Raw genomic sequence first — 14,368 nt, 5'->3', positions numbered from 1 at the left:
TGTGTAGCTATATGTAGCTGTGTAGACGCACCTGTCTAATTTACTGATTGCGGCATCAGCAACATTTGCTTAATCGTGAATAATCTAAATATTAGAACAAAAAAAACATCTATTTGTACGTGTCAGTGTGCAACAGAGTTACATACGACTGATTTATGGGGCAAAACAAAATTATGCTTTAAACTGAAATTTTATTAATTAAAAAATAATTTTATAAATCGCTCTATGTCCGCAGCACAAGATAGGAAATTCCTCTCCGGGAGTTGAATTACACCTTCAACTGTTAATATGTTATGCATATATATTAAGAGCTTTCAAATAATTTAAATGATCCGGAATGTTTGAAAATGTTTTCAGCTGAGTAATATGCTTAGCTCTTAAATATCGTGGAACCGGTTAAGGTGAAAATAACCTATCATACCTTGTCTTTTTTTTTCCTCCAGTACTAACAAGTGGATGAGTGCTTCAGTTTGACATATGACGGATCCACCATGTAAGAGTGATACGAATTGACGTGCTGATGAAATGTGCCTTGGTTTCTGAATAAAAATGTTCATTTAAAATCACGTCAAAACACAAAACAAATTTCTATTAGGGGCTCTAAACCTGGATATGAGAAAGGGGAAGAAATGTTGGGAAAGGGAGCAGGTTTAAAAAGGCAAGCAAACAAATCCCATTTGGTAATAAAAAGTCGATGTCATGTCTCATGTATGCATCAGAAGTTATGAAAGCGATGTCTCTATTTATCAAATATAGTTGTGCTGTATTTGATTTAAATATCAGAGTTAGTAAGTCCTCCCCACACCATAAAGTCAATGTAAAACGAAACACTTATCAGCCAACGAACATGACAGTAATTTAGAGTTGCAATAAAATATCCCATAACAGTAAATTAAATCAATTTCAATGTTAAATCAAACTTCTGAAGGTCATAAATTCATATTTTTTTTAGTTATTGTACCTCTTTCTAGGGCCTTTTTACTGCGAACTGTCAACAGTACGAACAAGTTAGACTTAAAACTTGGAGTGGACTTGAATCGATGAAAAACCGTTGCTCCAACCCCCCATAACATTTTTGTTTATTTTATCTTTTATTTTTAGCAAAATACTTAACATTTAAATATTTAACATTGTCAACGGTCTTAACCCTTTGAAAAAAACTGAGGTCGCATCACAAAAACAATATCCAAGATCTCGAAAAAGATCCAAACAGAGCTCAGGAAGTTTTCTTGGTCAGTTCACCGTTAAAGACACCCCTGCGCTCCTTCCTTCTCCTCACATAAATATGAGCTCCCACAGACCTGCACTTCTCATCCACGGATATAGCTTGAGATTGTCCTCCTGTTGATGGCAATAACGGTGGTCTGTCTTGCAGAAGCTGGAAATATCTTCGGCACAAATAACGAGCTGCCTCGGGTTGCAATGGGCAAGCAGGGTTTGTCCCAACTGCCGTCTCCTAGGTTGGTGAGGAGTACCTACCCTGGCTCTGGGTGGAACGGCTGTCACTGTTACTGTCCAAACTAGGTAGAGGTGCTGAGGACGATGGGGAGATAGTGAAAAATGGTGTCGTGCTCGTGCTGTAAGCACTGGTCCGCTGTAAACTAGACGCCAAGACACAAGAAGTTTGTTCAAGAAAGACTCATTATAGAAAGGCCGAACTCGTGGGTTGGTATTGAAAAGAAGTAGTAGGAAGTCATAATTTGGGTTTTAAAGTATATTTAACGCACTTAAATTATATTTTTTAGAATTACCGTCCAGAAAAGATTTACACCAAAATCATTTCCTTCCAAAATTACCCACGTGACAGTCGGCACGTGACGGAGATCCTTCCAATGAGAGATAGGCTTCTTATACTGTCTGGTGTGGGAGAACGCTGACTTTAGACTGCGCAAAATTATTCAGACACAGACAAGAATGACCACAGCTGATAGGAAGGCAGAGCAGAAAATAAAGTAGATTAACAGATGATTGGCCTGCATGTACGTGCATTTCTGTAACCTGATTCAGTGTCCAGCAATAACCCAGCCTGAAATTTAGAAATTATTGCATCTGGCCGTCCAGATTTTGGAAGATGTTGTGTGTCTTGAAGCACACCAGCCAAATAATCATTTTAAAATATTTATTCCATTATCAATTTTATTCACTGTGAATATCCACCTGTTAGTTCCCAAACTTCATCAGTGACGACTGTGGAATCTGTGCAAACTCGGGTGTGTCTGTTCAGCAGCACCAATAAGGCATAGTGGAGGCTCAGCAGGCCCTTCCTTAAAGGAAGTTTCTGCTTCAGAGCATCCCTATAGCCGGCCCATTCACCGCAACCATTCCACGGCACCGTTTTCCGTAGCTCACAGATCACTTCATTCTCTAAACCTTGTTTCTAAGAGTGTGTGTGTGTGTGTGTGTGTGTGTGTGTGTGTGTGTGTGTGTGTGTGTGTGTGTGTGTGTGTGTGTGTGTGTGTGTGTGTGTGTGTGTGTGAAAGACAGACAGAGAGAGAGAGAGAGATAGCAGTGCTGAACCAACAACTCACCTGCCCTAAATCAGATTATATATTTACAATTCTCAAAAACACAGCCTAGTACTTGGGTATCAGACACTCTTAATCTAATTCGGTTTAGTAGCATACAGTATCTGGTTACAATGTTTGTCTGTTTAAATAATAATGAGGCGTTTGAATTAATATGTCCCACATTATCTCACTCAAGAACATACAACTATACATGCCAAGTCCCAGATTTAAAAATCTTAAAGGTTGTTAAGTCCAAGTGGACATCAGCCTAACAATGCTCAATTCAAAACTGGAAATTCGACTAAGATATTCATCTGCACTGCGTAGCCTCCGTTAAATGTACGTGAGAGTCAAGTTTAAGGAACCTTTTATCAGAAAGCACTAATGTAAGTTTGCGGCCCAATATCTAATGACAGGGGTGTAGAGAATATAATAACCAATTGGCAGGAGATAGTGGTTAATATTGTCTTCACACCTTAAAGTAAATGAAGCAAAGCACACCGGTCACATCATCGATTCTCGCCTGTAAACTTTATTGTGCCCACTTTATTTGTCTTTTTCAAGGTTTAGTCCATAGAACAAAGTGAATAACAATGAAAGCATATTGCCAAGTTTCCATGAACAAATGCACGAATACAGTACAAAAATCTGTCTCACAGTAAACAATGGGTCACATTACATCCTTTTTATTTCCTTTTTCATTCATTTCTTCCACTGTGCGCATGCTTAACCCAAGAAAGGAAGATAACAAAATCTCATCAGTTTGAAAGAAACTTAGTAAGTGTAAAAAGGTATGCTACGGCATAAATAGGCAGTTTCATGTTGTTGGATGTCATTAGTCGATACGTCATCATAACATATAAGTGACAAGAGTTAAAAGTGCACCATTTAACTTAAGAACTATACAGCTGCCGAGATAAGGTTAATGTCAAAAAAAAAATCTAACAATAGAAACCAAGTTTTCACAATATTTATTCCACGAAGTAAGGAGGCTAATTTACACACTATAATAGGCCTACTCTCTGAACATTAGGAAAAGGTAGAAATGCTTCATGTCTTTCGTCATAATAAAGTTCGATGATCACGCAGATTTGGAGTTCTTTTTCTCCATCACCGCTCATCTATTTTTTGACCAACTATTTCTATCTACTCATCGTAGACTGAACAGCTATTCGACAAACCTTCCAAACTGTTTTGTCTTCGCCCCCGATGTCCTTTTAAGTGTATGTATGTGTGTGTGTATGTACATATGTATATATACATATGTATGCGTGTGTGTGTGTGTGTGTGTGTGTGTGCGCGCGCGCGCGCTCCTGATTGCTGTCTGCTTTCGATATCCGTCCTAAATTTGTTTCGCCTTCTCGCAGTCTTCTTTTGCTGACTGTGTTCCAGCCGCCTGCTCCTTGTCCCGCTTCTCCTTTTCAATTGCCTCTTGTTCAGACTTACTACTAGGAAACTTGTCTTTGTTGTTTTCTTTTTTCCATTTCATACGTCTGTTTTGAAACCAGATCTTGACCTGCCGTTCAGTCAGTCCTAAGGCATGCGACACCTCAATGCGTCTTTTGCGTGTCAGGTACGGATTGAAGAGGAACTCCTTTTCCAGCTCAAGTGTCTGGTAGCGGCTGTAGGTCTGGCGGCCTCGTCTGCGTCCGGCAGCTACTGGGAAAACAAGATCAAACTCGTTAGAAATATTTCAGGTGGTTTCGTAAATTCGCAGCTTGTAATACAATAGTATTTTCAACTAAGTATTAACAACAACTTGTTTCTAACCCTATTCTACTATTACAATAACAATATAAGTTTATTAGTAGGCTTACTGAAAACGTTAAATCGATATTGCAAAGAATAAACACAAGCATCTCAGGATTATGACATGTTTAAGATCACATAGAACTGTACCAGAGTTGCCATTACACACACAGCTTACGTCTTGTCACATGTGCAGCACCATAAAAGAGAGAAGCTGTGTGAAACGACCACCCTGTATCGAAATAAGGGCCGCATAACTGGAAGTCGTAAAAAGCTGCAGTAAAACTTTGACTAAGGTGGGAAGTGAAAGATCAGCTGTGGACCAGAGTCTCACACATGAGGACAGAATGAAAGGAATGGGCCGTCTTTGGCTCTTGCTCGCTCACTATTGCTCTGCTTCTCCCCTTCACTCCTCTTCCTATAGTAGGGTCATTAAACTGTAAACTGATTCACAAGTTTTCGATACCATAAAACAATAAAACCCGTAATGGTCTCTCTCGCGCGCGCACACAGGAAATGTGGCTCTCAGACTAACTGAATTGCCCTTAGATATTTTCGAGCGGGTAAATAAGTTTATTCTCCGTCCAGGCAAAACAAATACATAAGCTAAGTCAACTGTCTGCGTGGTTTGTCTGGAGAGACTCACCTTGTGGTCGCATCCAGGGGAACAGCTGCGTAGGGGAAGGACTCTGTTCCGTGTTGTCCGTCTCGTCGCCGATGCCTCCCGCAGCGAGTTTGCAATCGCTATACTGGACCAAGTCGGCGTCTTGGGCACTGAAGAGTGTTTGCCTTTGGAGAGCATCGTAGCCATAGAAGTTACCAGGTTCGCCATGGCAGGTTACGGCACATGGACTTTGTTGGTAAGGTGCAGCGGACAGCGTGGACGCACCGTGGTGGTAAAACTCCTGAATCTGTGGGGCATGCTGGAAAGTTGCTCCTGTGCCTGGACCGTACACGACCGTAGGTCTAGTCCCTAGATCCTGCGCAAAACCGCACTCGTAATAATTAGGACGTAATGTGTCACCACTTTTGTATTTGGAGAAGAGGGAGTTGACAAAATATGAGCTCATTTTTTGCTGCAGTCGATGTGGTTTTTGATGAGGGGGTTGTTTTATATTGAATTATGTTAGTACGTGAGCCTGGGACAGACTAGCCACACCCGATTATTCTGTAGCAAAAATAAATAAAGACCAAAATAAGCGTCCAACAACAGGAAAACTTGTGTTTGTATACCTTTTTAAACAGTCTCTATAAAGCCACGGCTATTCAGCTTCCAAGAATACGCGACGCTTAGGAGATCCAGCATCACAATTCGGGTGCAGGGAGCCAGTTCCCAAACAGTTGTCTGTCATTTACTCCTCTGTAAATGATATTTTTCATATTTTGCTTCGTCCTTTCATGATAATTTGCATGTTATCGAATCCTTGTTCTATTCTGGCTTCTTGCGTCCCCACACGGCCACCGCTTCGCGCGCTTCTGGTACGGAGGGAGACAGAGAATGAAAATGAGAGTAAAGGAGAAAGGGAGAGGGTACGGTGGGGAGCGAGGGAGCAGAAAAGTGAGGAGGGGGGGTATAGCAGAGGAGGAGAGAATATGCCCATTAATATATTCAAGCGGGTAAGTTAATGAGAAATCTGCTGTTTTGCATCAGATCAAATACATATCTTTACCCCTCCTCTACCCAACTCGACTACTAATAAACTCCTACTGGAAGGTGCTTTTTGGATGTTGATCACAGAAAACCTATGGGCTAAACTCGTTACTACCCAAATGCCTAACGAGTTATTGTTTGGTTTTCTGAAAATATTAGGATATTTTCAGCAGCTGTGATAAAAAGCAACTTAATTGGTATCAGTTTTAATAAGTAGCCTAGAATACATTTTAAACTGTTCCTCAAAGCATCTTACAACAACAGCCCGGGTTCGTATTGAAATCATGGACGTAGTCATTTGTAACATCTTTTAGAATCTGATTTTGTTTTTATAAAAATACATTTAGAAATATTGGAAGACCGCGAAAACAAAGTGCATAGCAGGAATAATGTGTCTGTAAATGGCTGAACAAACTATACAATGCAATAAACGCCTCGCCGGTTTATTGTTTACATCATGCGTCAAAAAAAGCTGTTAGCTTTTATGAGATTCCACAAGCAAGGTAATAAATGCTTCACACGGTTCAATTTCAAGTGAGTAGAAATGTTAAAGAATTTACTGCAGTATTTGCATTGTTTTCCATACAGTACTAGGTCTAGCCTTAGACAATTTTAACTGAACTCTTGTGAGAGTTGTACTGTTATTACTGACGGGTGAGTGTGGAACAATATACATTTTGATGCGTTTATTAAAAAAATAAATACGGCACACAGTTATTACAGTTTGAGAGTTTTATAAAATAAAATAATTATTGTTTGTTTGTTTGTTTGTTTGTTTGTTTGTTTGTTTGTTTGTTTTAAAGTAATGTAGTAGTTTGTTCCAGAATTCAAACATCCCTTCACCACTGGAACTATTTTATGATGTTTGTTTACTAAATTAATTCTGGTGATTACCGTATACGTAGATATGTATATGTATATGGAATAAATTGAAACATCTCGATTTCTTTATTGATATTAAATAACCGATATTAAAAACTTTGTTGTTGCCGATTATTTATTTTGTACATGGATTACAGTGATGTTTAATATTTACGTGGTGTGTTGCATTATAACACGTATAAGGAAGTTAAACAATTAAAGCAATTCATATATTTCCATAAAGTATTCTCTTGTAAGTGTGGAAGGACTTCTTACTAAGGCGTGATAGCAATTACTACAGTTATTAACAATTATTATTGTTTTTTTGTTCCTCACAGTTATTATTGCTTGTCTAAAGTGCGTAAGTGCATAAGCGATGTCGGGCAAGTGGCAGGTTTTTATTGTTTTCTTGATTTGCTCCAGTGTCAAATACATTAATATGAAATCATGAAATCAATAAACAATACTATGAAACTGTATAATTCTTGTATTAGTTTCTTTATTCTTATATATATATATATATATATATATATATATATATATATATATATATATATATATATATATATATATATGCGCGCACACACACACACGATCCACAGCTTACTTTGAATTCCAAGTCCCGAATTTTATTTATTTCTGCCTTTAATATACACTGCTTTCACCTCTGTGGCTATAGGGTAGAGCGCTACTGTGGCCTTAATTTTAAAACTGGTTCTCTCTCTCTCTCTCTCTCTCTCTCTCTCTCTCTCTCTCTCTCTGGGTTTGAGGGGGAAAATCAAAACCTTTTGGTAGAGCAACATTGCCATCAAGTGGACATTTTACGTAATGGCAAGAGGAAATTAACTTTGTTGAGACGGAAGTGTAAGACCTAATGGCACAATAAACAGTTCTATAAACGCCTGGTATAAACCAAAACTGAGCAGATTAACAACACAAGTGGAAATTCAGTGTTGTAATCAGAATGAATAATCATTTTTCATTTACTATCATAAGGACTGTTCAGTGTTTTTCCTCAGTCCTGTTCTAATGCTTACTATACTATATAATGTAAATAATATTTGGAATACATATTTATTTAAAAAGTGCATTTTATTATTCAAATAAAGATTCAACTTTATCATTTAATTAAGAAACACGATGCATCCAATTTATAATAAATTTATTGCAACAATTTCATTAAAGACATCTCGACGACAGAATTTATGTCGATAAACATATTTAGAAAACATTCAAGCATGCAACCACAGATAAGATTTAGAAGATATAAATCTTCAGACATGTGATTAAACATAATTATTATATTTTATTTTTGTCTCAAAAATGTTTACGGGACCAGTGGGCTTGGAAAAATCACGTGTCACGTGAAATTTCATTTCTATTAGTAGCATTAACAACTAATAGATCCGGCAGTAGTTTTCATTGTATCAGTTATTATGAGTATCATGTTATCACTATTCTTTGTAATTCGCCACTGTTGCTTAATTTTTAATTACCGGTTTTCAAGACTGGATTAATTTCAATATTCCTGAACTATAATTTCTATAAACAATCATAGATACAGCTAAATACACATTCGTATAATAATATTATATCGTACATTTAAACATTTTATTTAACAAATTGTTAGTTGTAACAGCTTGATCATTAATATTGTTCTTTGACGAAGGAATGTTAAAGCCTATAATATTTTAAATACACATTACTATAACTCAGCTTCAGATGTCTTCTTTTCTACTTCTATCCTTTTAAGGGCTACGATATCAGACTGAACTGGAGCAAATATATTTTGAGAGAGTAAAATTGTATTTCAGCAACCATCTATTGTATCAGGTCCCACCATGACATAATCTGATGTGAGCCCACAAAATGGAAGACTCGGGCTTGGTCACAAAGGTTGTAAACAAATTAAGGTTGGCAATTCTAGACGTCTCGCCAGAATCTTTTGTGACTTTTTATGGCCCCCACTATAAGGCGGTTGTGGTGGGCTTCGGAAATGGAACAAAGGGCGGTCGCTGATCGAACTATACTGCGGCTTCTCATCTGGAAGTGCTCCCTCTGCTCCAACCCCCCTTCTCTGCAAGGAATCTGGAAGCCTAGACAACAAACGCTGGCAACAATAAAATGACAAACGCAAGAAAAGGGTCAAAAATAAAACAAATTAACGGGTTTCAAAGACCAGGCGTAGTTGAATTGCTACGTCCAGTCATTATTAGAGTATGAAACATTTTGCCATTTTTCCGAGCAGTGTTTGCTTTACAGCAATTTAGTTCTTAACCTTCAGAAATGTATACGCTATAAAGTTTTATTGCGGTCATATTATTTTATTGCAGCACACTGAATTGAATTTTCTTTTTCCTGTTTTATGACGTCCACTTCCCATTCCCTTCTACAAACTGCGAGTTTCGGCCTACATCCTTTCTAGGAGTTTGTTTCCTTTATTTCTAAAAATGGTCAGAATTTAGATGTGCAGATGACATGCCATTGTCACACTGTATGCTCGAAATATATTAAGAATGTTTGTTGATAATTAATATGCTAATTGATATTGATCGAAAAACATCTGTCCTACTAAAGACAAATAGTGAAAATCATTTAGCATCTTGAGCCGAAATGTTAGAAAATATGGTTAAAAACATGAACAAGGCTAAACATTGCATGCAATCTCTATGAATCCAAAAATAAGTAGGTCTGCCTTTCGTTTACTTCATTCATCAGGTATACCATCGCCAAATGGTCTTTTTAGTGTCTCTCGGATTAAATGTCTCAGTGTTACTAACAGAGATATACTTCTTCTGTAATAGGTCGTATCCACCACAGGATTAAATGTGGTTGAGTTTGACATCGTTATTGAGATGGCTAAATATTATGCTGAGTACAAAGATATATCTGGAAGAAATTTTCCATTTATCTTCAGTTACCCATGTGATTCAAACGTTTCTTCTTTTAAGTGGGACAAAAAAATGCTCTATTCTCTATAGTGTAAATATGATACTTAAAAAAAACTACGCTATATAACGGACAATAAACCGTACTTTTTTATTTGTACTTAAAGGACAAATTACTTCCACTTACCCTAAAAATAGCTTTGTCCTTCATAATCAGGTAAACCTAGACCATTTTTATCAATGGTGCATTAGAAGTACAGAGAACATATTCCATTTGAAATACGTAGGAAAAGGCATTTAATTTGTATTGTTTCACCAAAAAAAACACAAACGAGTCGGTTTTCCGTGTTTATTCAGTAGGAACGTTTATGTCAATAATGAAGGTGGAGTATTGGTTTATCCTTTGTAAAAAATATACATCAGTTATATACGCCATTGACAAGAACTCAGACAGTGATCCGTGTAAACTTGTACTATGGGTCCGTGTCTGTCTGTCTGTTAGTTTGTCGGTGGTTGTGACACTGTTTGAGGAAAACCGGAGAAATTCCACACCTCTAGGGAAGTTGCAGACAGACGCCCACGAGACAACAGAAAGGTCCATTCGGAAACTATTTCTTCACAAGTAAAACAATGCAAACTTGAGCAAACGTATGCAACATAATACTTTTGTGTAAACACAAATCTCAAACATTATGGACAACAATATGTAAACAGTGTCTGAAAAAAAGAAAGAACATTTGTTTATTTAAGTAGGCTAGAAGATCTCTTTTATACAATGTGAAAAAAACATTCCACTGAAAAGAAAAGCAATAACATTTGGAATAAATTATAACTATCATTCTATGACTACACAAGAAAGAGCTTAGAATTGTACTACCTAATTTAAAAATCAAGTAAAAGGTAACTAAAACTTTACAAGGCATGCGCTAAAGCATGTAAACTTTTACAACAACTGCTAGTTTAAAACCGATTTGTTTGTTACTGACAAGCTAGCTACATACATATACACACATCCAGCAGATAGAGTCTATAAGTTAATTCCTCCTTCATTTGATAAGTGGATCAACAATTAAGATGGACCGGAGTAATGTCTTATCCGATTAAGGTTTAAATATTTCTAGATGTTGCTTTAACAAAGCCTTCCTTTCTATCTTTTCCTCATGTCGAAAAGTTGGACTATTACATTACATTATTATGGTATTATGTACTACAAAGTCTGCAACATAATTTACTCTTCAAATCTTTCAATGGATGTTTCTATGTGTAATCCAAACCATGAAGAAAAGCAAGATGAATTGGGCTGCTATAGATTGAAACGTATTCATGGAGACAGATTCAAGAGGAAAGCCCAATTTTTCTTGCAGTATCAAGATATATCGTTAAAATTAAACATAATAATAATAATAATAATAATAATAATAATAATAATAATAATAATAATAATAATTTTCAGTTTTGTTATAGGAATACATTGTAACTGCACTTATTGCCATTCAATAAAATAAGAATGTCTCCAAAATACCTACAAAGTAAAACATATAAGTACCTGTACTTATATTTCTGATCTATATAAAGTGGAAAGGAAATTTCAAACAGAGGACAAGGGGTAAGTATATAGCCTACTCATGTCTACTACATGATTTTCTTTTTATGTAGTTTTATTGTTGGTTACTGGTGTTCTTGCCCTTCGTCAAGTAGCTTTCTAAAAAGCATACTCAGGTTTTTGTGTTGATCTGCATCCCAGAATATTTTTTTAAAAATGTGTAGCATAGACTGCAAACATCCTGCATTACTGTCCAGAGGTCAGTATAATTGTGATAAAAGGGGTAAGGTTTGAGCATCCGCACTTATCCATTCATTCCTTGGGCTGGTCCTTATTCATTTTCTTCATTTTCATCCTTCGGTTTTGGAACCAAATTTTAACTTGCCGCTCCGTCAAGTTCAGCAAGCGCGCAACCTCATGCCGCCGGTCCCGGGTAAGATACATGTTGAAGAGGAATTCCTTCTCGAGCTCTAGGGTTTGATACTTAGTGTATGGACAACGCTTTTTCCGAGACGAACGAGCATGTAACCAGTTGGCTGATGGATCGTCTGCAAATCAAAACACAATCAGTATGTCAAGTCAGAATCGTTTGCTAGTGACAGGAATGCGAGCAAGTCAACATAAGCATAATAAAAACGTAGGCTTCAAAGTTTAATCTTATAGGAGGTCACATACAGACAGCATCTTAAGGTTATCACCCTATAAGAGCAAAATACAGCAGTTAAAAAAAAACCCTTCAGATTCGGCACATATTACAACAGTCTAGCATGGCATGCACACATCTGATTCTGTAGTCCTCCTAAAAACTTTCGAAATAAGTTACAGATACCCCATTCCCGAGAGTAGTGGCCTTAACATATTGTTTTACGAATACAGACATCTCCTAATACATTCTAAGGACCATTCCATAAATCTCGTCCATTACCTCTACACAGCTACATGAAACAATTTATGAATTTAATTTCATTCCTACCTTTGATCATTCCTAAAATAGTTCACAGTCTCCCCAGTCAGAGAAGCACCTTGTGTTATACGTCACATATAATCAGGAAACCTCTTGTCGCATTACAAACTAGCAAACCCTAGACATACAGCTTCGGCCTAGTGACTGAGGGTCACGAGCAAGGCCTGATAAACTTTACAGGGTTGGTCGCTCCTAATAAGCTTTCCTGGATGCAGCCATAGTTGGAAACGGTATTTTCTCACACTATATATATATATATATATATATATATATATATATATATATATATATATATATATATATGAGAGAGAGAGAGAGAGAGAGACCTTTTTGTTGAAATTGTGGAGAGAGAGAGAGAGAGAGAGAGAGAGAGAGAGAGAGAGAGACTGACATAGCCTAAAACAACCTTACTTATAGCTCAGTTTCACTAATCTTTAAGAACAAATGAATGCACAAGTTTCGTGATTATGTTCATTAACAGAAGACCTCACTAACTCCGAGGTTTTCTGCTTCCTTTATAACAACGCCTCTTGAACGTTCAGTTGTGTTTTTAGTAGCAATAGGAGTTTTAAAATTAGGAACAATGTTATTACATTTCCTTGAGTTTGATTACATCCTATTTCATCTTGCCCTTTTTGCACCGTACAGGGAACATACAACAATTAAAGGTTATGCGAGCTATTTTCGTAACTTAATAAACTTGTGGGATAATAACTTACTTTCCCCATGGGCAGCAAAAAGTGGAGCATATAATTCCTTTTTTCCCTCCAGTTTATGCTGGAACACCGCCCAGAGCAGGACAATGGAGAGTTGCTTTGCGCCCAGTTTGTGTTGACCGAGCCGACTTCACGAATTAAAATTAATGTTCGTTCCAGTAAGTGCAATTAAATCGAAAACATCTGTCTATCAACAAGGCATTAGCCTGACATATTTTCATTGCGGTGGGATTTCTCTATAAAACTGGGTTTCGTATTTCGGTTGACTAGCCCTTTTGCTATAGGTGACAAACAATCGATAAATAACAAGCTGCTTAAATCTGACCAGCTGAAACGCAAAAATAAGCCATAGCTCTCTTTCTCTGTTTCATACACAGTGTCACGTAATACAGAATTTACACAATTTCAACAAAAAGGTCAAATTTCTGCCCATTGTTCACACTGTGGTGGACGAGTAACACAAAATCAGACCAAAGGTACGCCCTCTGTGATGAGCAAGGGAATATATAATTTCAAAATTTTGTGTCGGGTAGTTTACATAAAACTGTATCTCGAACTCTGTTTTCCACATTGGTGGAAAGGCTGAGCCTCTTCGTTGCTTTGTTAGCGTTTTATGACAGCATTAAAACCTTTACAGACTGTTCACTTCCTCGTTTTATAACTTACTTTGATCCGGTCCCTCTTTGTCTTCACTACCGTCACAAATATCCTTGCTGTCTTCAAATCCAGAGCCGTGGCCGGGATTTATCTCCCGAGCTGAGGAGGATTCCAAAACATAGTCGTGCTGTATTCCAATCTTCGGGGGCTCCTCGAGGTGTCCCAAGGGTGGCTCCATCTTGACTTGGCTCTGGCCGTCCAGTGGATCGGTTCTCGGTGCACAATCGAGCCATGTGCGAAGGTACCGGGTGTCCGTCGATGGCACGGGCTGCGCTGGGATATAGGGATGGTAGACCGCCGGTAAGCTGTTGGGAGTGTGGGGACTGAAAGGACTCCATGATGAACTGAAAACAGGAGGCTTGGGCTGAAAGCTACACGAAGGGAATTCATGATGTTCCCCGGTTCCCGTTTGCCTAGTGTTGGAATACTGTACGTTGGAGAATCGGGCAGCACTCGAATCTTCCCCCTCATGACTTATGATGGAATCGACATAGTAGTTGCTTAGAGGTCCAGAAATGGACATTCTCGGACATTATACTATGTGCGGTTCATTGAAGGGAAATCATATACCATAGAACTGGGCTTTCCCCTATCCAGGATGCTCTCTGTACTCGTTCTCCAAACAAAGTGGAGTCGAGCTCCTATGCTGTGTGCTTCGAGCAAAATGATTGGTCAGTCTTTTTTCGCGAGCCTGATAAAGAGTCAATGGGGCGTAAATCAATCCTCCAAAGGTCTGCGGGAAGCTTTCCCCTCTTACAATATTCATATTTTCCCCTCTAAATAAACTGGCTTGTGTATGTAATATGCAATAGGGAGTTTGTCCATATATTCT

At 37.8% G+C, this 14,368-nt stretch overlaps 3 protein-coding genes across 5 annotated transcripts in view; all 3 read right to left on the bottom strand.

The window, feature by feature from the left end:
- The window catches only part of LOC132868690 (homeobox protein Hox-A5-like), a 3,235-nt gene extending 1,689 nt beyond the window's left edge, over positions 1-1,546 (bottom strand). For both annotated transcript variants that reach the window (XR_009650871.1, XM_060901777.1), the window contains exon 1: positions 1,302-1,546. Coding sequence is in view for 1 of the 2 variants with exons in the window: in XM_060901777.1 (XP_060757760.1) it covers positions 1,302-1,314 (13 nt within the window). In the remaining variant the exon portion in view is untranslated. The remainder of the gene's footprint in view (positions 1-1,301) is intronic.
- A 1,509-nt stretch (positions 1,547-3,055) lies between these two features.
- LOC132868688 (homeobox protein Hox-B8a) lies at positions 3,056-5,731 on the bottom strand. Of its 2 annotated transcripts, none has more exons than XM_060901774.1 (2): positions 4,903-5,731; positions 3,056-4,166 (listed from the first exon to the last, which is right to left on the bottom strand). In XM_060901774.1, the coding sequence occupies exons 1-2, from the start codon at positions 5,324-5,326 to the stop codon at positions 3,850-3,852; spliced, it is 741 nt and encodes a 246-aa protein (XP_060757757.1). In that variant the 5' UTR covers positions 5,327-5,731; the 3' UTR covers positions 3,056-3,849. The 2 variants fall into 2 exon arrangements, with proteins under 2 accessions (XP_060757757.1, XP_060757758.1); XM_060901775.1 differs by having other exon boundaries at positions 3,056-4,163.
- A 5,533-nt stretch (positions 5,732-11,264) lies between these two features.
- hoxb9a (homeobox B9a) lies at positions 11,265-14,114 on the bottom strand. The gene is made up of 2 exons (XM_060902630.1): positions 13,546-14,114; positions 11,265-11,747 (listed from the first exon to the last, which is right to left on the bottom strand). Exons 1-2 carry the CDS (start codon positions 14,057-14,059, stop codon positions 11,512-11,514), a joined length of 750 nt encoding a protein of 249 aa, XP_060758613.1. The 5' UTR covers positions 14,060-14,114; the 3' UTR covers positions 11,265-11,511.
- Between the last annotated feature and the right edge of the window lie 254 nt (positions 14,115-14,368).

The sequence above is a fragment of the Neoarius graeffei genome, chromosome 20 (genome assembly GCF_027579695.1).
Source record: "Neoarius graeffei isolate fNeoGra1 chromosome 20, fNeoGra1.pri, whole genome shotgun sequence".
Taxonomy (NCBI): Eukaryota; Metazoa; Chordata; class Actinopteri; order Siluriformes; family Ariidae; genus Neoarius; species Neoarius graeffei.
This window is presented reverse-complemented; position numbering and strand designations above follow the sequence as displayed.

Bases quoted from the DNA above. Each gene is read 5' to 3' on its own strand.
- LOC132868688 (XM_060901774.1), bottom strand. From the start codon at position 5,326: ATGAGCTCATATTTTGTCAACTCCCTCTTCTCCAAATACAAAAGTGGT. The intron at 4,167-4,902 runs GTGAGTCTCTCC...TTGTTTTCCCAG, and splicing joins CCCCTGGATGCGACCACAAG to TAGCTGCCGGACGCAGACGA.
- hoxb9a (XM_060902630.1), bottom strand. From the start codon at position 14,059: ATGTCCATTTCTGGACCTCTAAGCAACTACTATGTCGATTCCATCATA. The intron at 11,748-13,545 runs GTAAGTTATAAA...TTTGATTTGCAG, and splicing joins CAAAGAGGGACCGGATCAAA to ACGATCCATCAGCCAACTGG.